Source organism: Geotrypetes seraphini, chromosome 9 (assembly GCF_902459505.1).
Source record: "Geotrypetes seraphini chromosome 9, aGeoSer1.1, whole genome shotgun sequence".
Classification (NCBI taxonomy): Eukaryota; Metazoa; Chordata; class Amphibia; order Gymnophiona; family Dermophiidae; genus Geotrypetes; species Geotrypetes seraphini.
This window is the reverse complement of record NC_047092.1, coordinates 62,734,397-62,759,784: the sequence shown is the minus strand read 5'-3', so window position 1 is coordinate 62,759,784 and position 25,388 is coordinate 62,734,397. Positions and strand designations below refer to the sequence as shown.

General features: G+C 43.3%; 1 protein-coding gene across 4 annotated transcripts in view; it reads left to right on the top strand.

The window, feature by feature from the left end:
- Window positions 1-25,388, top strand: part of ZCRB1 (zinc finger CCHC-type and RNA binding motif containing 1) — a 59,834-nt gene that overhangs the window by 15,765 nt on the left and 18,681 nt on the right. For 2 of the 4 annotated variants that reach the window (XM_033958559.1, XM_033958560.1), the window contains exons 2-7: window positions 869-956; window positions 1,099-1,127; window positions 3,457-3,568; window positions 3,655-3,762; window positions 14,615-14,727; window positions 21,410-21,485. In XM_033958559.1, the coding sequence (XP_033814450.1) occupies window positions 869-956; window positions 1,099-1,127; window positions 3,457-3,568; window positions 3,655-3,762; window positions 14,615-14,727; window positions 21,410-21,485 (526 nt within the window). The remainder of the gene's footprint in view (window positions 1-868; window positions 957-1,098; window positions 1,128-3,456; window positions 3,569-3,654; window positions 3,763-14,614; window positions 14,728-21,409; window positions 21,486-25,388) is intronic. The other 2 variants (XM_033958562.1, XM_033958561.1) reach the window with 1 other exon arrangement.

Here is a 25,388-nt window from a genome sequence, read left to right as displayed (position 1 = left end):
AAGAACTTCCTTACGTTTGTACGGAATCTATCCCCTTTTAACTTTAGAGAGTGCCCTCTTGTTCTCCCTACCTTGGAGAGGGTGAACACCTGTCTTTATCTACTAAGTCTATTCCCTTCATTATCTTGAAGGTTTCAATCATGTCCCCTCTCAGTCTCCTCTTTTCAAGGGAGAAGAGGCCCAGTTTCTCTAATCTCTCACTGTATGACAACTCCTCCAGCCCCTTAACCATTTTAGTTGCAATGAAGCCATGAGTTGAAGCATGAAAGATGAAGTTAACAGCTTAGCGCCAGAAACAGGAAACCACAATAGTATAAAAACAGTTTCTGTAAAGAGACTGATGAGGTTGTATGATATTGCTCCAGTTACAAATGCTTCTTTTTCCTCCAATAAAAACTTTTATTGGAAATATCCTCATCAGCCTTTATACTTTTTCTCTGTTTACTTGCATGAGAGGCATGAGAAGTTTCTTCCCAGGAGAGTAGACCACCCTCATTCCTGTTGGATCTAGTCCAACCACCCATGACAGGACCGCTGCAGCCGGGTCTTGTTAGTGGGGGACAGGGGAGAGCCATACCCAACTCTGGGGGAGGAGTGGGGGGGCAAGAGAGAGAGGACAACCCCCCCCCCTAAGTTCAGGAAACCATCCAGACAGTCCTCTAAAATTAGGACATGCCCGGGCAAATCTGGACATATGGTAATCCTAGGTAAAAGTAGTATTGTAGGTTTTTAATACAAAAGCTGTGAAAAATCAGATTGGGCAAGTTTAAAACATGAACCACACATTTGAAATTTGTTCTGAGTTTGTTTTCATCTCAGGGTTTGTGCTAAATCTCTACTATAGTTTGCCTTTTTTTCTTCACTTTAGAAAAATGAGCGGTGGCCTGGCTCCTAGTAAAAGTACAGTGTATATATCCAACCTTTCTTTCTCACTGACCAACAATGATTTACACAGAGTGAGTATGTTTCAGAAGATACTGTTTAGCTCAACTTCATTACATTTGCTTCTAATATTAAATGTGTTTTATATGAAGCATTTCTTTGATCTTTTGTAAGACCTTAAAAATGATTTGCTAATATTGCATATGTTTGTTTCAGATTTTTTCAAAATATGGAAAAGTTGTGAAGTAAGTCCCCCCTCCCCAACAAAATCATTCTTTGTTTTTCCAGTTATTTATATGTTTTATAGTTTATGGTTTCAATGTTAAAATCTTACAATTGGACAGTAAAGACACAGACTGGTCATGGTCCTTGTTGGCAGAGGCTTTTTAAGATTTCACTCCCCCCATCAATTGATTCCCATTGAAACTAGGCTAGAATGCAAACTAAGGGCCCCTTTTACGAAGCTGTGGTAGCAATGATGCTGTGATAAATGCACTGAAGCCTATTCAGTTCCTATGGGCTTTGGTGCATTTACTGCAACAGCATCACTACTGTGACCTTGTAAAAGGGCCCTAAATGTAATTTTAATTTTTAATTTAATTCTTATATACCGCTAATAACCGTGAGGTTTCTAAGCGGTTTACAAAAATGATGCATTAAAAAGATACAATAGATAAAAATAAATAAGATAGGTACTTGGAAATTTCCCTAACTGTCCCAAAGGCTCACAATCTAACTAAAGTACCTGAAGAAATAATTAATGAAAAGTAAAGATAAAAATATAAAGAGACAGGTAGAGATACAGATAAATATGAATATTCCAACAAGTAATGTATAAATAACTATTTTACATCTTACAATTGAAAATATTCTAACATCAGCGAAATATCATGATACAATTATGAAGAAGGAATTTTTAGCAAACAGGGAATGTGGATACCTAGTGTGAGGAAGAAATTCAGGATAAGGTGTTGAAGTTATGTTCGCGGGAGAGTGTCTGGCTAGGACAAGAATTTCTTAAACAAAGTGGTCTTTAGTTCTTTCCGGAAGATGCTGTAGGTCAACCTAGCGGTATCGATGAGATAGCCTAGCCATGATTGCTGTCGACCAGCTTGAAACTTGAAAGTTCTGTCTAGGAAGGTTTGATATCTGCAGCCAACGATTTTCGGGTATGCAAACAGGTTGTTGTTTCTGGTAGATCTAATGGGGGAATAGAATTCAAAATGAGGTAGGAGGTAATTAGGGGCCATTCCCCAGATTAATTTATAGCAAAAGCAGGAGAACTTGAATAGAATTCTTTCTTCGATTGGTAACCAGTATAACAGTTTGTAAAAGGGACTAACATGATCACTTTTCTTTAGTCCGAATATTAAGCAGACGGCCGTGTTTTGAATTATTCGCAGTTTTCTTACGGGTTTTTTAGGTATCCCCAAGTAGATGATGTTACAATAGTCCAGGGTGGATAGAATCAGCGACTGAACCAGTAATCTGAAGGATAGAGGGTCAAAATATTTTTTTATGGTTTTCAGTTTCCAAAGAGTGGAGAAGCATTTTTTTGTCACCGAGTTTATGTGATCGGTCATAGTTAATTTGGTATAGTGACTCCTAATATTCTTATAGTTTTTAATATTGGGTGGTCGTGACCATTTATTTGTATTGTTGTTGTGGTGATTTTTTCCTTTGGGCAAGCCAGGAAAATTTTTGTTTTTTCAGAGTTTAGTTTCAATTTAAAGTTTGTGGTCCATTGTTCAATTTCCGTCATAAATGTAGTCAAACTTTGATCAATTCTAATGAAATGGCTGGTTGTATACTGTGTAAAACTACTCTCCTCTTCTTTCCTCCTTTATTAATACCTAATCTCTGAAGGCAGCTCAACTTTCACAAATGTAAACAACCTCTCTCCCCCAGGCCCTCAATTCCAGGGGTTCTCAACTCAGAACATACCCAACCAGTGAGGTTGTCAGGATATATACAGTGAATATTCATGAGAAATTTTCATGTACTGAATCCAATGTATGCAACTCTATCTTCTCCATATTTATTGTGTGTCTTCTGAAAATCCAATTAGCTGAATGTGTCTTAAGAACTAGATTGAGAATAAGGATGAGGTTTTGTTTGCCAAAAAATATTGCTCACTGATAATGGTGTGCATCCTTTTTAGAGTTTTCTTTTTTGATAGCGCACACATGTGCGAACCATCATGCACGAGTGAACCATTGAGAGAATGTGCCCTCTAAGAAGAGGGCACACTCATTCTGAAATGGAAAAAAAAGGGAAAAAAATATTTTTTTCTGGCTGTCCATCCCTAGTTGAGGATCCCTATCAAACATGTTTTCTCAATGACTCACTGGACTACTTTGGTTTGAAAGAGATAACTGATGTGAACTTGTTTTACATTTATCACTGAACTACTTTTGGAATACTTGTGACTAGACTAGCCACTGTTGGAGATAAAATGTTGAGTTCGAGGGACCTTAGGCTGACTCATGGCTTTCCTTATGTTCTTTGCTAATGAAGCCTATGTTCTTGTGAATTAAAACTTTTTTTAAAATTTTCATATGCATATGTTTTCAGAGTCACTATAATGAAGGATAAGGATACCAGGAAGAGCAAAGGGGTTGCATTTGTTTTATATTTGGATAAAGAGTCTGCCCAAAACTGCGTTCGAGCACTTAATAACAAACAAGTAAGCTATCAGAAGAGCAAGGCTTGATGGTGAGACCCATGTTCTGTACTGCAAGATGAAGGCATAATTCTTGTCCTGTATTTTAGTTATTTGGCAGAGTAATAAAGGCAAGCATTGCTGTTGATAATGGAAGAGCAGCTGAATTCATTCGTAGGCGCAACTATTTTGACAAATCTAGATGCTATGAATGTGGGGTGAGTAAACTATATTAATGTTCTATCTGTCAAGTGTGCTTCAGAAGCTTCCCAGCTTCTTTATAAAATTCTGAGCTTGTGCTCAGTTTTGTTTCTCACTATTAAAAGGTTCCGTTCATGTTCTTATCTGCCTTATATAGCTTACAACCAAAACAAGGAGAAAAACTGCAGATACGATGTGCAAGGTGTAAAAGACTTATCTTTATTGGAGAAAATACAATGCAGTGTTCTCCCCAGAAATTTTTTCCAGCTGGGTGGCATGAAAAAGTAGCCGGGTGGGGCGAAACGGGGAAATTTGGTGGTGGGGAAAATTTAAATGTGCACTATTTTTATTAGTTAATTATTTTCCAATTCTCAATTGAAGTAAATATCCCTAAAGCCTGTAACCAACCATCAAAGTTGGCAAATTATTTTTGTTTGATTTTAACTCTTTTTACGTATTACTTTAGCGATATATACAATACCCCCTTCTTTATGAACCCTTAGTGTGGGTTTTAGAATTCTATGAGCATCGGAGCAGTTATCACTGCTGCAGGCACTAAAACCCGTACTACAGGTTCGTAAAGGAGGAGGTAAGTATCATACCTATAAAGTTTCTCTCAAGTCTCACTTTTAACCCTGGCAATGAATCGCTTGTAGATTTAGCTCGCACTTCCTTGTAGCTCTTATATCCGTTGAGAAACAATGGGGAGGGCTTCTCTACACTTTTTAATAAGATACTGCTGGCTAATCAAGCCTGGAACAGGATAATATCATATGCACATCATGGTATCAAGTTCCCCCCCCCCCACCCCAAGGGAGAGGTGGCCAAATATTAAGCCCAACATATCCAATACCCTGAATCTGACCACTTTACGGAGACTGAGACCACCACAAACCCGGCCATACAGGACACAAGGAAAAAATCACAGAGAGAGCCACCAGTAGAGGCATCTATACCGCTACCCCCAGAGGAGAATAAGGACCCTTTTCCCTCACCCAAGAAGCCAAGACACACAGTATTATATTACACTAGTGTTTAAGCCCGTTAAATTAACGGGTGCTAGATGTCTCCTGCTTTTGAACCTGGGCAGGGGCAGAGGCAGAGCCGGGGCGGGAGGGAGTGACGGTGGGAGAGCAATTTCAAAGCTTCAGCAGCGGCGGCTCCTTGACCAATCCGCGCTTACAACGTCCCCACACTTGTGGTCTGGCTGGCTCCCCCACCAAAGCCCTTTGCAGCGGCAGCCCCTCCCGCATCCGTCCCCGACATCAGTGTTCCCTCTAAGCTGAGCAGGAGTCCTCCACCCACAGTCTCACCAATAGAGGGTGCTGTTTTACTGTCACATTTTTCAATTGTGAGGGACAGGCAAGTTCTGCAGGACTCCAGGGAACATACCTGTCCTTAGCGACTGAAAATATTCCACCCCCTAGTGGTAGCAATGCAGCTGGAGGACACCTGCTCAGCTTAGAGGGAACAGTGGGCCCCGACTCCCAAGCCTCTCCGAAGGCCGGCTCCCACGAAAATGGTACCCCTCTGTCCAAAGCCGCGGCGGAAGCCTCCCTCAAGACACATTTCAAATCTGACATATTGTAATCACAAAACAGAAAATAAAATTATTTTTCTTACCTTTTGTTGTCTGGTCATTATTCATATCATGTAGGGGTCCCAGGCTATGGTTGGCTTTTGATAACTCGCTTGCCAGGGCCCCTTCTTTCTTCTTCCCTCCCTCCATCCCTGCAGCTGAAGACAGGCACCTCCCCCCAGTGGTCTGAGACAGGAGGGAGCAGTTAGGAGAGGGTCTGAGGGCAAAGAGGGGCTCAACAGCACACAACCACCTTTCCTTCCCTCCCTCCATCAGGTGCTCCAGTGGTCTGAAACAGGAGGGAGCAGTTAGGAGAGGGTCTAAGGCTAAAGAGGGGCTCAACAGCGTCCAACCACCTTTCCTTCCCTCCCTCCATCAGGTGCAGTGAATCCACCAATGTTAAAAGGAGCCGCGTCGAAATCGGAGGCCTGCCACTGCTGTAGCACGTTCCCCTCTGCCTTGGTCCCGCCCCTTCTCTGACATATGGGACCGCGGCAGAGGGAATGTGTTACGGTGGCGGCAGGGCTCCAATTTCAAAGCAACTCCTTTTAACATAGGCGGAGGTGAACTGTACCTGATGGAGGAAGGGAAGGAACGGTGGGCCAAATTTTGGCAACGGCAGGAATTGTTTTGCGGGCCAAGCACCGTGAAACTTTGTTTCTTTAGGCAGCCCCGGTTGTTTACTTGGATTCAATGTGAGCCGGGTGAGGAAGGCCGCCGCAGCCTCGCGGCTAGGTAGGGGGACAACAATGGCGCTTATGCTCAAGCCCCCGCCGCAGCTCCTCTCTCGATCCTGGTGCGGTTTGAGAGGGGAGTCGTGGCGGCAGCTTGAACATAAGCGCCATTGTTGTCCCCCTACCTAGCTGCGAGGCTGCGGCGGGGTTTCCATGGCAACCCGATCGCGGATCTCAGTGTAGGGCCGGGTCTGGCGGCGCCGTGTAGTGCGGAAGCGGGAGACGGGACCTCAGCACAGCGCCGCCGGCCCCCAGGAGCTCGAGGCCGGCTGCGGACATGTCTGGCGTGGCATGGTGCAGGAGGAACAGTGATCGGTGGAGAGCAGGTGATGACAGTGATAGGTGGCGCGAGGTGGAAAGTAGGTGATGACGTAAAAAGTGCGCATGCGCACTCGTGTTTTCGGGACGGATCAGGGAACACGTTTTTTTTAGTGCGCATGCGCGGCCTAGCATTTTATTATATTAGATTATTACATTAGTGTATTTTATTCCACCAATACCTTGCGGTTCTAGGCAGATTACAAAAAAGAGGCATTCTGGTCATATCCAGTAAGATTACGAGATGGCTATTTGGTTGGAATGTTTAGGAACTGTTCTTCTTTCTGGCAGTTAGACACATCCATGGCCAGAAGCCACCTACCCCCACTGACTGTATTTCAGAAAAGGATTTTTATGTGACAACATTTTTTATTGATAACCAAAGCAAAGATACAAAGCCATCAAAGTGAGCAGAAAGCAGACAACATCACACTATACAAAAGTGAACTGCACCAGTCATCAGAAATATTTTGTGTGTGGGGCCCCCCAAAAAAGAAGCTATCCATTCCCATTAACTACTGTCCCTCTCCATTCCCACTGCCCCCCAAACCAAACAGCCCCCCCCAATGCAGCAGAAAGGAGTTTTTATAAAAAGCAACCTTTTCTGAAATCTTTGCAAGGGGGGGGGGCAGGCATTTAAACACTTCTCCAACTGTAACCTTTTCCTTTCTCTTCTTACATTTTAAGTTCTTGTAAACTGTGCCGAGCTCCACTTCCGTGTAGAGGATGCGGTATATAAACTTAAGGTTTAGTTTAGTTTAGTTAACAGTGCCAGTCCCCAGCGCTGCCAAGCCCCCCATTTGCAGAGAGGAGAACATAGGGAACATCTGAATGCCATGAACCCTCTTGCTTGCTGCACTACGGGCTCCAACAGCACAAGAACCCCCCACCCCCGGCACTGCTCTGGAGCAAAAGCTAGGCACAGGCCAGGAGACCTTGGCAGCTCTTCACACAATGCCTCCAGCTCCCCCTGAGGCCTCCGCTATGCGCATGCCGCAACAGGAAGTAAATAAAGCAACCTTCTTTCCTTCCTTCTCCCCTCCCCCACTCCGGAGCCTCCCGGCTCCTCCTTCCTTACTAGGCCGGGGTCGCTGCGGGCTGATCTCCAGGTTCAGGTTGATCCTGCACTGGGCCTCGCGGTTCTCCTGCTTCAGCTTCGCCTCCAGGCGGGAAAGTTTCTGCTCCAGCAAGGACGCTGCCATCTTTGCCGCCCCTGCGCACTAATGATAAATAAATAGAGCACTGTGACTGTGCACACCGAGCCGCCCCCGCAGGCTCACCCACCCACGCACCTGTACATGGCCAGAAAGGACTTTCACACCAAATGGATGGAAACGGGAAATCTATTGAACTAGGATCGGAGAGAAATGCTCGACAATCACCAAGACCCATAGCAAGCCGGCCTTCCTGTCTCCACACAATCTAGCCTACTGAGAGTAGAAAAGGTAGATCTGCGGCTGAATGTCATGTGAGATGACAGCCAGGCGCTTGCCTAAATTAGCCGAGCAGAGCACCTGGCTAAAACACGCTAGGAAGAACACTGCAATGTAGCATTCCAGAAAAATGGTTCTCTTGTATGAGTGCACAAGAAAAACCAACACGAGAAAAACTGCAGATATGATGTGCAAGGTGTAAAATCTTATCTTTATTGGAGAAAATACAATGTAGCATTCCAGAAAAATGTTTCTCTTGTATGAGTCATGATGGGTCCTGTGCACTCATATAAGAGAACCATTTTTCTGGAATGCTACATTGTATTTTCTCCAGTAAAGATAAGACTTTTACACCTTGCTCATCGTATGCAGTTTTTCTCCTTGTTTTGGTCGTTTGACTCTTCACTGCAGATCCATTGGATTGTCTTTTTGTTTTGCGCCTTATATAGCTTAAAAAGTTGATATTTGTAATGAATAGTAACTTACCATAAAAGGACAATTCAGGAGATAATGTAAAATGAGCAAAATGCTTTTCGACATGGTAAGAGGCAGAGCCACTATAGTGATTCTATTATATCGCCTGGAACCTGAACCACATACAGGTATGCATCAATTTTCTTCATTACCTAGAACCTTGCATCCTGCTTAAAGCAGGAGTATCTACAGAAAGTCCCTTGCCACAGCCATGCAGCTCCCATTATAGTCTTAAAGCATGCTTTTTTCTTTACTTGGGAAAATTGACAAACCTAGTCAAAGCAAGCCTTGCTGTTTTTTCACTTATGTATATGCCATGAGATAAGAGCATAATTAAACTGGCTGCTCTCTGTCCCTGGCTGAACTTTCTTAGAGCTAGACACTTATAGCATCATTTAATGGCTTGTGGAAGAAGTCCAAAATGGTGCATATTATAACATATGAACATGATCTTTGTGTGAAAATTAATAATGAAGACAACGCTGCAGCTATACATTTGTTTTCTTTCTTTTTTTATCATATTTTTATTGAAAGCAGAAAGGGCATACTCCATCAAATAAAATAACATGAACACCAAAAAGACAACCATATACAGCATTTAACCGCCATATGCAGCGCAGCCTCCATATTAGATCCTACACATGGAATCACAAGACTACTACAGGACGAAAGGCTAAACAGATCCCAAAGTCCAGAGCAGAGTGTAGATGTAAGTTTCAAGTTTTTATTGATATTTGATGAATCGCTTATTCAATTTGCTAAGCGATGTACAACTTTCTAAAAAACATAGTTGTAAAAACCAACAAAATAACGTCAGACTTACAAATATAACAAACATGAGTCAGGGAGGAGAGGAGGGAAAAGTTACAATTCTTTCTTAGAGAGAATAAACAAAAAGGGGAAAGACGAAAGGGAGGGTAAAGAGTTAAAGACCTAAAGTATTTGGTCGTATGATTAAAATTTAACTGTTGAAAGCGTCTTTAAAAAGGTAGGTTTTTAATGATTTTTTAAAAGAAGTAAGATCCTTTTCTTCTCTAATATATTGAGGTAATGAGTTCCACAATTGAGGAGCCATTACCGAAAACATATTGTGTCTTCTAGTGCCTACAATTTTCAGGAATGGGATAGTTAAGAGATTTTGAGAAGTCGATCGGAGAGATCGAGAAGTATTATGAGGGATGAGCATTCTAGATATAAATTGGGGTTCGTTAAAAATTAGCATTTTATATACTAAAAATAGTACCTTAAAGGTGATGCGGTGGCTAATTGGGAGCCAATGGGAGTCAATCATTAAGGGCGTAACGTGGTTTTATTTCTTGGCATTATGGATAACAGGACTACAGAAGGGCAATTCAAGTTTTCCACCGCCAATTTTCATAGACCCCAGGACAAGCAAACAGCCATCGCTCCACCCAACTCGCATGCACACGCATGCTATCCTTCACAACAAACTCACCAACACACAGCCATATAAACCAACCACCCCACCCCAAGATACCAAGAGGTTACAGAAGCAGGCTAACACAACCCAGTAGATAAACAAGAAAAGTCCTACTACGCTATTAAGCCAGATATAAAACGGTGCATCATAAAGGTTTTGACAATTCCCAATTGTCACATCAATCCTTGCTTGTGGAATCCTCTTTAGAGATCCCATCCTTCCAGTGTATGCCACAGTTCCTCCTGACCGGGAGGGAAACACCATGGATAAATTTGAACGTTGCATTTACCAAAATGCTATGATGTCCTCGAGGGTCCTCAATTATAATTTTTATTTTATCACTTATTTTGAATTTATTTTGTCTCTTCTGCCAAAATTTTTGAGTTACTTGGATGATAGCATGCATTTTGAATTTCAAAAAGTCATTGCTTCTTTCTCTCAGTTACGTCTCCATCTTCTGCAATCATCTTATGATGCCTTTGAGCTCTCTGCCCAAGCAGCGGCTTGCTCTGTGGCCATGCATCATCTAGTCTGACTTCGCACCATAGCCATGGACTCTAATCTCCAGGACCGCCTGGCGAACATCCCTTGTGAAGGCAATGACCTTTTTGATGAGTCCATCGAGGCAGCCACCAAAAAGTTGTCTGACCATGCTAAATCTTTTGCCTCCATAGTCAGACCAAAGCCTAAGCCAGCTCCTTCTAGGCCTACACGTCCTCCTGTTATCTACCAGAGGCATTTTCCTCCAAAGCCGGTGTCTTACACTCGTCCTCCTTTGAAGAAACAGCCACCTCAGAAGCAACAGAAGCCTCAACCTTCTGCTCCACCTAAGGCTTCTCAGCCTTTTTGACTGTTTACCCCAGAGTATAACATCCATCATTCTGTCTCTGACTCCTTTTCCACCTATAGGAGGTCGTCTCCATCTTTTTTACGACAGATGGATGGTCATAACATCCGACCTCTGGGTCCTTTCCATCATCAGAGAAGGATACTCTCTTCATTTCAATCAGGTTCCACCAGAGCTTCCTTCACGAGAGTATCCTTCCAGTCCATCCCAGAACGCCCTTCTTCTTCAGGAAGCTCAAGCTCTACTTCATCTCCATGCCATCGAACCAGTTCCCTTGGAACAGCAGAGCAGGGGTTTTACTCCCGTTACTTCCTTGTTCCGAAGAAGACGGGCGATCTGCGACCCATTTTGGATCTCAGGGCTCTCAACAAATTTTTGGTCAAAGAAAAGTTTTGAATGTTGTCCCTGGCATTTCTCTATCCCCTTCTCGAGCAGAACGATTGGTTATGCTCTCTGCATCTCAAGGAGGCCTATACTTATATCCCCATTCATCCGGCCTCCCGTCAATACCTCAGATTTCGGGTGGGAAATCTGCATTTTCAATACAGAGTACTACCCTTTGGCCTGGCCTCGTCTCCCAGAGTGTTCACCAAGTGCCTGGTTGTGGTAGTGGCAGCTCTATGGAATCATGGTCTTAAGGTATATCCCTACCTCGACGACTGGCTCATCAAAGATTCCACCTCTCAAGGGGTTATTGTAGCGACCCAAAGGACTACCTGATTTCTACAAAGTTTGGGATTCGAAATCAACTTTCCCAAATCTCAACTTCAACCCTCTCAGAATCTACAATTCATTGGAGCTGTTCTGGACACTGTCCAACTCAGAGCATTCCTTCCACAATAACGTCTGGAAGCTCTTCTTCAACTCTTGTCATACAGTGTCTTCCCGCTCTTACATCTCAGCAAGACACATGATGGTACTTCTAGGTCACATGGCCTCCACAGTACACGTGACTCCTTTTGCCAGACTTCACCTCAGAATTCCTCAGTGGACCCTGGCATCTCACTGGACACAGGTTTGCGACCTTTTTCTCGACACATCGCAGTCACTCCTTCTTTGAAGCAGTCTCTATGTTGGTGGATGCTCTCTTCCAATCTTTCCAGAGGCTTGCTTTTTCACATGCCCCCTCATCAGAAGGTCCTCACGACAGACTCGTCAACCTACGCTTGGGGCGCTCATCTCGATGGTCTCTGTACTCAAGGCCTCTGGACCAGTACGGATCGTCAGTGTCATATCAATCAGTTGAAACTCAAAGCTATCCTCAAAGCTCTCCATGCTTTTCAACATCTCCTTCACAACACAGTAGTCCTCGTCCGCACGGACAACCAAGTCGCCATGTATTATGTCAACAAACAGGGAGGAACGGGGTCTGCCTCCATTTGTCAAGAAGCTCTGGAAGTTTGGGACTGGGCTATCCATCACAACACCTTCCTTAAAGCTGTCTACATTCAAGGGGCTCAGAATTCCTTGGCGGACAACTTGAGTCATCTTCTGCAACCTCATGAATCGACTCTCCATTCCTCGTCTCTTCATCACATTTTCTCACAGTGGGGAACACCTCAGATAGACCTCTTTGCAGCTCCCCACAACTTCAAACTGCCTCAGTTCTGCTCCAGGATATATTCTCCTCACCGCCTCGAGGCAGATGCTTTTCTTCTGCAATGGACAAATCTATTCCTCTACGCATTTCTTCCATTCCCCCTCACTCAAGACTAGTCAAATTGAAGAATGATCATGCCACCATGATTCTAATTGCTCCTCGGTGGCCGAGACAACCGTGGTACTCCCTTCTACTTCAACTCAGCAGCAGGGAGCCATACCTTCTACCAGTTTTTCCTTCTCTGGCTTACACAGAGTCAAGGATCTCTGCTTCATCCCAACCTGCAGTCTCTACACCTGACAGCCTGGTAACTTTCAACATAACTCCTCTTCAGTTTTCTCAATCTGTCAGATGTTTTAGAAGTTTCTAGAAAGCTTACAACTAGACAATGCTATCACCAAAAATGGACTAGATTTTCTACATGGTGTTTCTCTCATCATAAGGAGCCTCAACATTCCTCCTTATCTGTTTTGGATTATCTTTTGCACCTATCCAACTCTGGACTCAAGTCTACATCCATTCGAGTCCATCTCAGTGCAATTGCAGCTTTTCATTAGCCTATTGACGGGAAACCCCTCTCTGCTCATCCAGTGGTTTCCAGAGTCATGAAAGGACTTTTCAATGTTAAACCTTATCTCAAACCGCCTCCTGTGGTTTGGGACCTCAATGTTGTCCTTTCTCACCTCATGAAGCCTCCATTTGAACCAATTGATAAGGCTCATTTGAAGTATCTCACTTGGAAAGTGGAGTTTCTCATTGCCCTCACTTTTCTCGACAAGTCAGTGAGCTGCAAGCTTTGGTTACTGATCCACTATTCACTGTGTTCCATCATGACAAGGTGGTTCTTCGTACTCATCCGAAATTCCTACCTAAAGTGGTCTCAGAATTTCATCTCAACCAATCTATTGTCCTTCCAGTGTTTTTTTCCAAAGCCTCATTCTCACCCTGGAGAATCAGCTCTTCATACTCTGGACTGTAAACGTGCTTTGGCCTTCTACTTGGAACGCACCAAACCACACAGAACTGCTCCTCAACTTTTTGTCTCTTTCGATCCAAATAAATTGGGACATCCAATTTCTAAACGCACCATCTCTAATTGGATGACGGCTTGTATTTCTTTCTGCTATGCCCAGGCTGGATTACCACTTCACAGTAAAGTCACAGCCCAAAAAGTCAGAGCAATGGCAGCTTCTGTAACTTTCCTCAGATCGACACCGATTGAGGAGATTTGCAAGGCTGCTACTTGGTCCTCGGTTCATACCTTCACTTCTCACTATTGTCTGGATACTTTCTCCAGACGGGATGGACAGTTCGGCCAAACAGTATTACAAAATTTATTCTCCTAAGTTGCCAACACTTCCACCATCCCATTCTGGTTAGCTTGGTGGTCACCCATATGTGAGAATATCTGCCTGCTTGTCCTGGGATAAAGCACAGTTACTTACCGCAACAGGTATTATCCAGGAACAGCAGGCAGCTATTCTCACAACCCACCCACCTCCCCTTGTTGGCTTCTCTGCTAGCTATCTGAACTGAGAAGACGCGCCCTGTGCCTGGGCGGGAAGGCACTCGCGCATGCGCAGTGCGGACGACTCGAAACTTCTAGTTTTTTCAAGCAAGTCTGCTTGTGAGGCGTCCGCATCAAGGCTCCGTCAGATGACGTCACCCATATGTGAGAATAGCTGCCTGCTGTCCCTGGATAACACCTGTTACGGTAAGTAACTGTGCTTTTCATGTGTATTGCAATGATGCCAATAACATGTTGTATGCTGCAAATATGTTTGCTTTTCTTCAGATTCTGGATATGATTCTGGATATGAATCACTTTGAGGTGAATGCTCTTGCAAAAAACTTTCCTGTAAGTGCAAATAGAGTGAATTAGCTTCTAATTTTATTCTTCACAAAACAGCATAATCTGTAACTCTTTCTCCTAATCTGTGAACACCAAAAAATATTGAAAAACTGTTTATTTCCCAAAGGTATGCTAAATTCAGTTTTAATACAATTCCAGAGAGAATGTAATTTTAAAAATTGTGGTGCAGCGTTTTAATAGCAATATCAGTAATGAAAAAAAAATTCAAATAGTTACCAAATTATTATGCTGTTTTGGGGTCCAAAAGTTAAAAGCTAATTCACTTGCATTTTGGGCTTACCAAAATCTTTTCTGTAAGAGAACTGCAAATTATGATGATTCTGGGCCTTTTCCAAACCATATAATTTTTGTTCTCTCTCAAAAAGGGTACAGACAGATAACAACTAATCACCTTTTTATTCAGAGTTTGAGAAATTAATCAGACATTCAAATTTCTCAACTATAGAAGCCATAAACCTGATCTGTAGTGCCGATTAAACTCTAGATTGCAACTGTGTGCACTGGGGTCTTTTTTATCAATAATTTTTATTGTCAGTAAATAATGCATACATTTTCCTTCTTTCCTTTAAGGATGTAGGGCATTTGAGTTACGCTTGCCCTAAAAATATGTTAGGAGAACGTGACCCTCCAAAAAAGAAAGAAAAAAAGAAAAGGAAAAAGATGATTGAAGCTGAAGAAGAAATGTATGTATATTCGTATATTTTGTCACTTACCAGTAATTGAGATTCAGAGAGGTTGAATTCCACCCACCCCCACACACACTCTATTTTGGGATTTCAAAAGTTGGAATCTTGAAATTGACCAAAATAATTTCAAGTTTTCTCATTAACATTTCTTTATACAGTGGTACCTTGGTTTGCAAGCATAATTCGTTCCAGAAGCATGCTCGTAATCCAAAGTGCTTGTATATTAAAGTGAATTTCCCCATAGGAAGTAATGGAAACTTGGATGATTCGTTTGTCTTCCCCCCCCCCCGACCCATATCCCTTCTCTCTGTCTTCTTGTGGTCCAACACTTCTCCTACTCCCTGTTTCGACATTTCTCCCCTCCCCTCTCCAACTAGATCCAGCATTTGTACTACCCTCTCTGTCCATCCCCACAGACCATCTCTCCCTTTTTCTTTCTCTCCTCTGCGGTTCACCTTCAAGCCTACCTTTAGCTGAATAGCCACTGTCATACAACTAACCCAAGCTACCTCCCACCAGCATCGTAGCATTCCCTCGGCCAAGCTCTGCCCCCTTTTGATTCCACTTCCTGTTTCTGGCAAAGCGATGGTGCCGGCATGGGTTAGTGGGTGCTGTTTGCTGGTGTCCGCTAGAGCAGTGTTTTTCAACCTTTTTTGGGCAAAGGCACACTTGTTTCATGAAAAAAACCACGAGGCACACCACCATTAGAAAATGTTAAAAAATTTAACTCTGTGCCTATATTGACTATATATAAAGTAATTCTCTTGAATAGGAATCAAATAAACACAAAGAAAGTATTTTATAATTACTTTATTATGAAATATTAAGTAAACAGAATAGTGAAAAATTATAAAATACTTTATTCAGTGCGAAACCTGGGCCTGTTTGGATGAACACAAAGCTGATATTCTGGCTGGAATCGAAGAAAGACACACACGTAGCTCTTCGTCAACAGCTCTAAGTCTCTCTCTGTATTTGGTTTTTATAGCATACAAAAATAGACAAATATACCCTCCATCCTTTTTATTAAACCACAATAGCAGTTTTTAGCGCAGGGAGCTGCGCTGAATGCCCAGCGCTGCTCTTGACGCTCATAGGCTCCCTGCGCTAAAAACCACTATTGCGGTTTAGTAAAAGGTGACCATATTGTAAAATATAGACAGCAGATATAAATTCAGAACTGTGCATAGTAAGTGAAGGGAAGTTTTCATCTCTGGGAATTTACCCAGTTAACTATTAAGTTATTTGGGCAAATTCCTTTGAAAACTGTGGTAATACTGCCTCCACTTTGCTAAATTTAAAATAAAATCATTTTTCCTACCTTGTCTGGTGATTTCTGGTTGCACTTTCTTCTTCTGACTGTGCATCCAATCTTTCTTCCCTTCTATCAGCCTGTATGCTCTCTCTCCTCCACACCTCATTCCCTCCCCCAACTTTTTCTTCCTCTCTCCCTGACCTTTCTTTCTTTTTTTCAGTTTCTCTTCTTTCCTTCTGTTTCCCTGCCTGCCCCCTTTCTTTCTTTCTCCCTGCCGTTCCCCAAGCCACTGCCACTGCCATCGGGGAACAGGACCCACCAATGGATAACAGGCCCCAAAGCCGACGCCGACGCATGCTCTCCCTGACGTCAATTCTGCAATCGGAGAGGAAGTTCCGCCCAGCCATGCAGCGATTGGCTGGCCCGAACTTCCTCTCCGACTGCAGAATTGACGTCGGGGAGAAGAAGACTTATCGGCTCGATAGATTAGATCGCCAAGACAAAGTGAGTCCTGGGTGATCGACTCACTTTGCCTTGGCGAGCTACTGGCGCCCCTGCCTCGGGCCCCCTGTCAGCTCCGGGCCCCTGAATGCAGGACTGGTAGTACTGCCCTGATGGCGGCCCTGCGGCACACCAGGCAACATCTCGCGGCACACTAGTGTGCCGCGGAACAGCGGTTGAAAAACGCTGCGCTAGAGGTAAAGGTTTGAAAGTGAACCGTGCTGGGGAGAGAAGCCGGTTCCCGGGATGGGGTGATGGCAGCAGCTCGGTTTGGGGAGCGATACGCTCATGTATTGAGACAACGCTTGTTTTGTGAGTTAAAATTTGCTGGAGTGTTTTGCTCGTCTTGCAAAACACTCGCAAACTGCTTTACTTGCAAACCGAGGTGACTGTATTTTTAAAATGTTAGACTTCTGTGGAGTTCTGGTTATTGATGGATATCGGGGGCTTGTTTGTATTGTTGGGGGCAATTTATGAGATTTGTAGATCTTTTGTTGTGGTCTTTGTACGCTTGCTTTCAATTCTGCTGTCCCTGATATTCATATTCTGGTTTGTATATTTTCAAAAAATTTTCAATAAACATTTATTGATAAAAAAAAAGGTGTGAAAAGTGGGGTTTTGAGTGTTTCTGAATGTTCCCCCTCCAGAAAAATCCTAAAATCACCATTTTTAAAGTTTGGGAAATGTGAAAAATATTGCAATTATGGTGAGAATTTTGTGACAGCCATCTTGGATTTTTAGTGATTTTAATTTCTAAAGCTTCCTGCTTCTTCAAATCTGCAAAATTTGCCTGGAAACTTGCTGGGATGGAGTCCTTGGAGTCTCCTCTTGTGGATTCTTGCCAGGAATGCACACTTTTAACGCTTTTAGAGTGTTTTTGTGCCACGTGTTGTGTGGTGCACAGCATCTAGCTTAGCCTCTTACCTGCTGTAGCAGGTGACCAAACACTCAGCTAGCCCAGTGGGGCGGCCTTCATGTTTTTTGGGGCTTGGCAAAGCTGGTAATTCCATCCGCCAGGCTGTGGACCCTGTGCAGCCTCAGTAAAATTTGGTTTTGTCATCTTAATGTGACCTATGCCCCAGGAGCCAGACACTTTTGGAATTTTTGCACTCTGGATTTTGGATTCCTGTATTTTCCCCCTGCACAGTCCCAATCCACCTACACGGCGTCTCTCAGGAGCACTGCTCCTTTGGACACAATCTAGCCTCCCCCAGTCGTGATGCTTGTACTGCCTGACACTGATCTGGGAGATCCCAGTGCAGATGATTGCTTTCTGACCCCTTATTTACAGGTGCAGTGTTTCCCCGGACAGGAATATGGAAACTGTTTACTGGATCTGTGGATCCCGCTGGGTTTTGGGAGCCTGGAAATGCCCTCACAAGCCCGTGCCTATTTGAATTTGTGGCTTTACCAGACCTTTACAGGAGGTTTTTCTGTTTTCTCAGCTGGCTCCAGCCATTTTTTCCTCCTGGCTTGGTGGTGTATATTTGCTACCTTCCCTTAGTACCCTGATATGTGCGTTCTGGTCTTGGAGCAGTTTATTTCTTCTGAGAGTGCTCTGACCTTTGCTAGAGCTATGCATGTTGAGATTTTATGACAAGGAAGTATCAACAGCTTTGGTTCAGCTCAGGATGGATTTTTGGTAGCGCAGGTGGCATATGCACTTTTCCCCCCAATATGGGTAACACAGCTGCCTTAGGCATTAAAACTGCTTTGGCGACATTTTGTGTCACTCGCGCTGTCACGCTCAAAAGCATATTCTGGAGGCAGTAGTTCCCTCTTTTTCAATTTTGTTTTTGTCGGACACGGTTTAAATGCCGAATGCATGGCATGCCCTAATTATGCAAGTTTGACTCAGGTGTCGGAGAAATCCTTCTCTGCTCGCGGTAGGTTGCTGTTTCCACTTTCAAGGCTCCTTTGGCTAGGCTGCCTTTTCAGGAGCTGTGATTGTCTAGCAGAGGTTTGCATGACTTCATGGATTCTAGACTGGACTGTCACCCTATGACTTGGCCTGATAGCAGACCTGGCCCTCCTGGGGTTCTGGTCATTCTGATTTCTTTGCACCCAGCGTTTCCAATCACGTGCAGGTGACACATCATAGGTGTTTTCTCAGGGCTAACAATGCTGGTATACTGGCTAAAGCCTTCAGACTTCAGTGCTGTGCCTCCTGATGCACAGGCACAATGGCGCCAGGTCCACGGATGCCCCTCTGTGTTTTGAGGGCCATTTCAACACATTTATGCCTGTCTGAATGTGCATTATGCCTGACCAGTGGGTCTTGGAGTTTCTTTGGTCAGGTTAAAAACTGGTCTTTGCTCAACCTCTGACAGATTGGTTAGTGAGCCCTGCTCAGGACTCCAACCACCATTCAGCACTTGCTTTAATTTCAAACTATGGACCCAGTATTGTCCGACCTCTCAGTTTCAGGCAGATACTCCATATACTTTCTCATGCCAAAGAAAGGCTGTGCAGAGTGGAGGCCACTTCTGAATCTTCAGCATGTGATTGCATCTCTCAAGATTCAATGATTTCAAATGAAGACCGTATGTTGGTCATTGCAGCAGTGACTCCAGGACTGTTTCTTGCCTCTCTGGATCTTAGAGATGTACTTGCACATCCCAATTTTTCTGGCCCACCGCTAAGTTTTGCGGGTTCAGGTTGGAACGGCATTTTCAGTTCTCAACTCTGCCCTTTGGATTGGCTTCAGTGCCCCAGACCTTCACTAAGATGATGGTAGTGGTGGCGGCTTACCTGCGGCAGATGGGTCTCCAGGTGTACCATTATTTAGAGGGCTGGCTGATTAGATATCCCTCTTTGGCCAATAGATGCTTCACGTTGGAGCGGATGCTCCAGGTGCTGGAAGACCTGGGTGGAATTGTCAGGGTCAAAACATGAAATATTTAAAAAAGGACAAAAATGCACCATCTGATGCCCACACACTTGCTATGATACCTGAGAGTTCCTTTCAACCCAGCAGCAGGCCACGTCTCCCTGCCACGTCTCCTTCGACATGGGATTGTCTTCAGGTTCTGGGTTTCCAAGTTGTATGTGATTCCTTGGGTGAGAGCACTCATGCATCCTCTACAACATGCTTTGTTCTTTCACCAGGTTCCACAAGCAAGCATGGCCTGATGGCTTCTCCCACATTTTCTCTGCTGGAGCTTTCCACTACACTTTGCATCCTGGATCGTGATGAGGACAGATGCCAGCCTTTGGGTCTGGGAAGCTTTTTGCAATCATTGTCCTGTTCAGGGGTTTTGGACACCATATCAGTGACAGTGGTCATTCCACTGATTGGAGCTCAGAGCCATTTGTCTAGCTCTGTCAAAATTACAGAAGACACTAATGGACCAAGAGATCAGTCTTCTCCAATAGTACGATAACAGTAGTTTCCATCATTCGCCAGAGAAGACCCAAGAACATTCTCTGGCTCAGCAAGCCCATTTTCTTTTTCATTGGATGGAACGTCATGACCTAGCACTGTCGGCAGCACAGGTGGCAGGAGTACATGACATTCAAGCAGACTTCCTCAGCAGTCAGCCTCTGGATCCAGGCGAGTGAGTTATGTTCCCCAGGGCCACTGCAAGAAGCAAGTAAACACATGTCCAAGTGGGCCCTTCTTCAGCTACGATCTCGCTAATTCTCGCCTTTCTTCAGACTGGTTTAGACACAGGCCTTATGGTGGTTTCTCTTCAAGTCCATGTGGCTGGAGTGGATTCCTTCTGCAGCAGCACATGGCTATGGAGAAATAACCTTACTGTCTAGAACAGTGATTCCCAACCCTGTCCTGGAGGACCACCAGGCCAGTTGGGTTTTCAGGATAGGCCTAATGAATATGCATGAGAGAGATCTGCATATAATGGAGGTGCCAGGTATTCAAATCTGCTCCATGCATATTTATTAGGGCTATCCTGAACACCCGATTGGCCTGGTGGTCCTCCAGTTCAGGGTTGGGAACCACTGGTCTAGAATGTCTCACCTGTCTACTGGAAAAGAGATTACCAGGGGGGTGGGTGGGGTAAGTACATAATCTCTTTTTAGTTTATAGGAAATCCAATTAAAAATTAAACAAAATGAAGCCCTTGCTCACTAAAGCATTAAATGCAGGATTCTGCAGCTCATGTTTCATATTGTAATTTATTTTTCATATTGTAACTTACTTTTGCATGTTTTATATTGTAACTTACTTTTACATGTTTCATATTGTAACTTACTTTTACATAATCATTGTAAACACACACACAAAAAGTCAAAGGCCTACTTTTGCAAAAATAGGCTTGAGAAAGCTTGCAGAAATGTTATTCCTAATGTGGGGTCCCTTTTACAAAGCTTCAGTAGCGATGCTGCTATGGTAAATGCACCAAAGCCCATTCAGTTCCTATGGGCTTCAGTGCATTTACCGCGGTAGCATCACTACTGCAGCTTTGTAAAAGGGGCCCTTACTGTCCAGGCAAAATTTCTGAGAAGCAAATGCTCGATGGCAGACTTTTGCAGATAACTGTATATACTGTCTTGAAGTACTGAAAATTTAACAGTGTTTCTTCACTTGTGATGAACTTGAATACCAGTAAAACATTTGCTAGGGAATCACAGAGCATTTTATTCTATGTAATTGTGATGAAAGTGCATTTATTAATACCAGCCAAAACTTGTACTAGAACCATGTTGTCACTGTTTTAGTTAATGATTCCTATCAAAGGGGAAAAAGGTAAGGGATGCTCTCTGTAATCCATTCTGTATGTCCTTTCCTTGGAACCTTAGAATTATGCACACAAACAGATTGCCATTATAAATGTTGGTGAGTTGGACTTTACCATAGCAATCTTTATAGATACACCATGGACAGTCTCTGGTTTAAAGATTAGCGCTGAAAAATTTGAAACAGTAATTACATCTTAAATGACTGAATGAATGCTTTTTTAGTGAACAAGAGGAAGAAAGTGAAGATGAAGGAGAAGATCCTACCCTGGATAGTCTCAGCCAAGCTATAGCTTTCCAGGTAAATAATAATCTGCTAGAGATGAAGAAGAAAGAACATAAAATCTGTACTTTGTGTAATGACCTTTGCAGTTGCATACCTAGCGTATTTGACATCTGGAGCCGAGCATTTATTTTAAAATCTTCCCCATATGAAAAAAATTATGTTTAATATTAATCCACGAGTCACATAACAAGAGTGAACCTAGGAAAAGGCAGCATCTTAAACATTACAGTGAGCTCTAAAACATCAATATACCCATTGTAAAACTAAACAAACCAGATTAATACATATCAGTCCTGCACAACATTGCTAACAGAAAATCATATCTTTTTCATACACACAGAACACGGATACACCCTCACCCAGTATTGCATAAGTAATCGCAAATTAAAAATCAAATAACTAATTGCAAATTAAAAATAGAAATATGTAGACAAAAGTTAAACTGAACCACCAAGAAACCAGACTCTACATGCAATGTCCCCTAATACTGTGTAAAATATAAAGATAGCAGTGTTGAAAAGATTGGCAAGTACCAATCACCTCTTTATAAATTAACAAATAGAAACAAAATAAAATGGAAAATAAGAAACCTCCAATTTAATGTACTAGTACATTTTTCAAGTAATTTCAGAGGCCAGAACTTCCTTCTTCAGGTTAGTACAGCATACTGCTGTTACAGTAGCCTGTCCTGAACCAAGGAATGGGGTTTTGGTCCCGAAAGTTAGTAAAAAATGTACTAAAAATAGTCCAATAAAAAGATCACCTTATTTCCATTTACAAATGTTTATTAATACTGCTACAATACTACTTTATCCTAAAGGAAAAAGAAAAAAATGTATTTCTATCTTTGTCTTCTCTGGTTTCTGCTTTCCTCGTCTTCCCTCTCTCCCTTCCATCCAGTGTCTGCCTTATTTCCCTCCCCCTTCCATATAGTATCTGCCCTCTTTCTAAGCCTATTCCATCCAGTACACCAGTATATCAAAACAGAAGATTTTATATAAACAAACATTTTTTTAAAAATGAAAATTAATTATCTTTCTCTCCTTCCATTTCCCCCCCTTTCCAGGTCTGTCATATCTCTCCTCTCATTCCCCTCATGTCTCCTTTCCTTCTATATCCTTCACTCCTCCCCCTCCCCAAGAATCTCTTCTTGAATGGGATGGGTGGGGGAGGAGTCTTTTTATATGCATTTGACAATAATTGTTAGAATGTCAAGTGATTTGTACGAATTATCTGATTGAATATTGTACACTTGTTGCAAGAGTTAAAACTGAATAAAGAATTAAAAAAAAAAAATAATCTCTTCCTCTCCCCCATCCCCGATTTAATAATAATAATAATAACAGTTTATATACCGTTAAGTTCTATTTGGTGGCTTACTCTTTTACCCTTCCCTCCCCCTAATCGAGTGTGGCATTTCTCTCTCTCCCTCCCTGCAGACTGCAGCTTGCAATCTTCGGCTGCTGGCAACATCATTGAGCTAAACATGTTGCCTTCAGCAGCCCCAGAAATTTTCCCTTTGCTTCAACTTTCCCAGCAGAGGCAGGACACTGCAGCAGAAGGAAACCTTCTAGGCCACTGAAGGCAGCCTTTTTAGCTCACTGGTGTTGCCAGCGGTCAAAGATTGCAAGCTGCAGCATACGGAAGGTATGTTGTAAAACTGGAGCACCCTCTTATGGTTTTTGCCATGGGACGAGTGCCACCACCACCTCACCCTTGGTGTGCCACTGCTTTGAGTTCAGGAAAAAAAGTTGCAGTTAGTGTATATCCATGCAGCCCACCTAGCAATAATCTAATCAAAGTCCTTAACTCTGTATGTGTGTACAGGTAAACCTATTTCTATATCAATCCACTCAAGAAATTGGTCAGAAAAAAATAGAAAGCAATGCACAAGTATGGAAATCAAGTATTAGGAGCATGATTCTGAAACAAACTAGATTCTGCCAGTCTCTTTGAAAAGGATGAGATAGAACTGTATGCTTTCTGCAAGATAAATAGAATGGATCTGAACATGTTCTTGTTGCTTAGCACAGGTACATGGCACTTATAACCCAGTTGTATGTAGCCATGCCCTGAGCTCTCTCTCTCTCTCTCTGATGCTGAGAACTGGCAGGTTAATAGAATACTTACATGTGGAGGTTCATTAGATGGCTACAAACTTTGGTGAGATAATTGATGGGGTATAGCCTAATTTAAATTAGTAGGCTGAGAACCAGGATTCACATATCCTTGTGACTTTGGGCAAGTCATATCTCGCTCCATTTCTTCACAGGTTAATATTCAGTGGGGTCTAAATGGGCAGGGCTGGCCCTACCATTGAACAAATTGTGGTGTTTCACACATGGTCCTCTTTTCAGCCACTATTGATGTATACAAAGGAGACCCTACAGTGATTCTTTGGACATGGTCCTGCATTTTTTTCATATCTCTCATGGGCCACCCTGCTGAACAGTCAACAGCACAAGCAACTTTTAACAATTAAAGTAAATCATTTATGTAGAACTTCTGATACTAAGTGTTTTATCACTTGGAATTTTAGGAGCTTATTGTTTTAGATAATTGTCCTTTCCCAGTCAGTAAAATAGGGATTTCAGTGTATTCATGTTGTAATTCTTTTTAAAGATGGATCCATTCAGTGATTCAGAACACAAATTTTCAGCATTAACCCCCCCCTTCTCCTAGTCCCACATTCTTTCAGCATAGCTCACCTCTCCCACATGCCCCCAGCATCGGCACCTTTCTCCTAGCTCCACCATTTGTTAGCATAATCCTCCTCTTCCACAAATCTCTAACATCTACCCCCATCTCCCACCAGATTCCAACATCAGAATCTCATGCAGACTGGCAGGACGTCCCTTCCCTGCTCAGCTTGCTTCCCAGCTTCTGGCTGTTGGTACCACAAGAGTAGCTGCTGCTTCAATATCTAGAAAGTACTAGCCCTCGTGGTGCTGATGGCCGGTGGCTTGGAGAGAGGCTGAGTCACAGGAGTGATGTAGTATGGTCCTACAACTTATTCTGATGGTGGAATCTGGTGGGAGATGGGGACTGGAAATGGGAGAAAGGGCAGATGTTATAGAGCAGTTGTCTCAAACTCAAACCCTTTGCAGAGCCACATTTTGGATTTGTAGGTACTTGGAAGGCCGCAGAAAAAATAGTTAATGTCTTATTAAAGAAATGACAATTTTGCATGAGGTAAAACTCTTTATAGTTTATAAATCTTCCCCCCCCCCTTGAAGGCCTGCATGTTCCCCCTTCTTTGCAGCATCCTCCAACTTCTCCCCTGGCCTCCAGGTCTTGTTTCAGCTAATTACCGCAGCCTGCAGAGAGGATCGCAGTGCTGTAGCGTTCCTTGCAGGTTGCTATCTGCCTCCGTAGCATGTTCCCTCTGCCGCAGTCCCGCCCCCCTCCTCTGACATCAGGGGCAGGATCGCAGCAGAGGGAACGTGCTGCTGAGGACAACGGCAGCCTGCAAGGATCGCTACAGCATCGGAAATCCTCTCTGCAAACTGCGGTAATTATCTGAAGGGAAGAGTGGGAAGCCGGAGGACGGCGTAAAGAGAGAGCAGCACTAGTACGAACCATGGGCCGCACAATAGTACCTGGCAGGACGCATGTGGCCCCCGGGCTGCAAGTTTGAGACCACTGGTATAGAGGTAGGTGGAAGAAGGGAGCTATGGTGGGACTGGGAGAATGACTCATGGTGGAAAATTTGTGTTTTGGTTCATGTGGCACAGTTCAATGCAGTGGTGTATGGCAGCAATAGAGGACTTCAGGTCCAGGTTGGGGCTTTGAAATAATAGTGGGATCATGTATGAAGCATATACCTGCTGATGTGTTGGGCCAGCCCTGCCATTGTTTAATACGAATAAAGTTTCACTGGCATAAACAAAGTAGGTGTTATTTTTATCATGGGAGAAG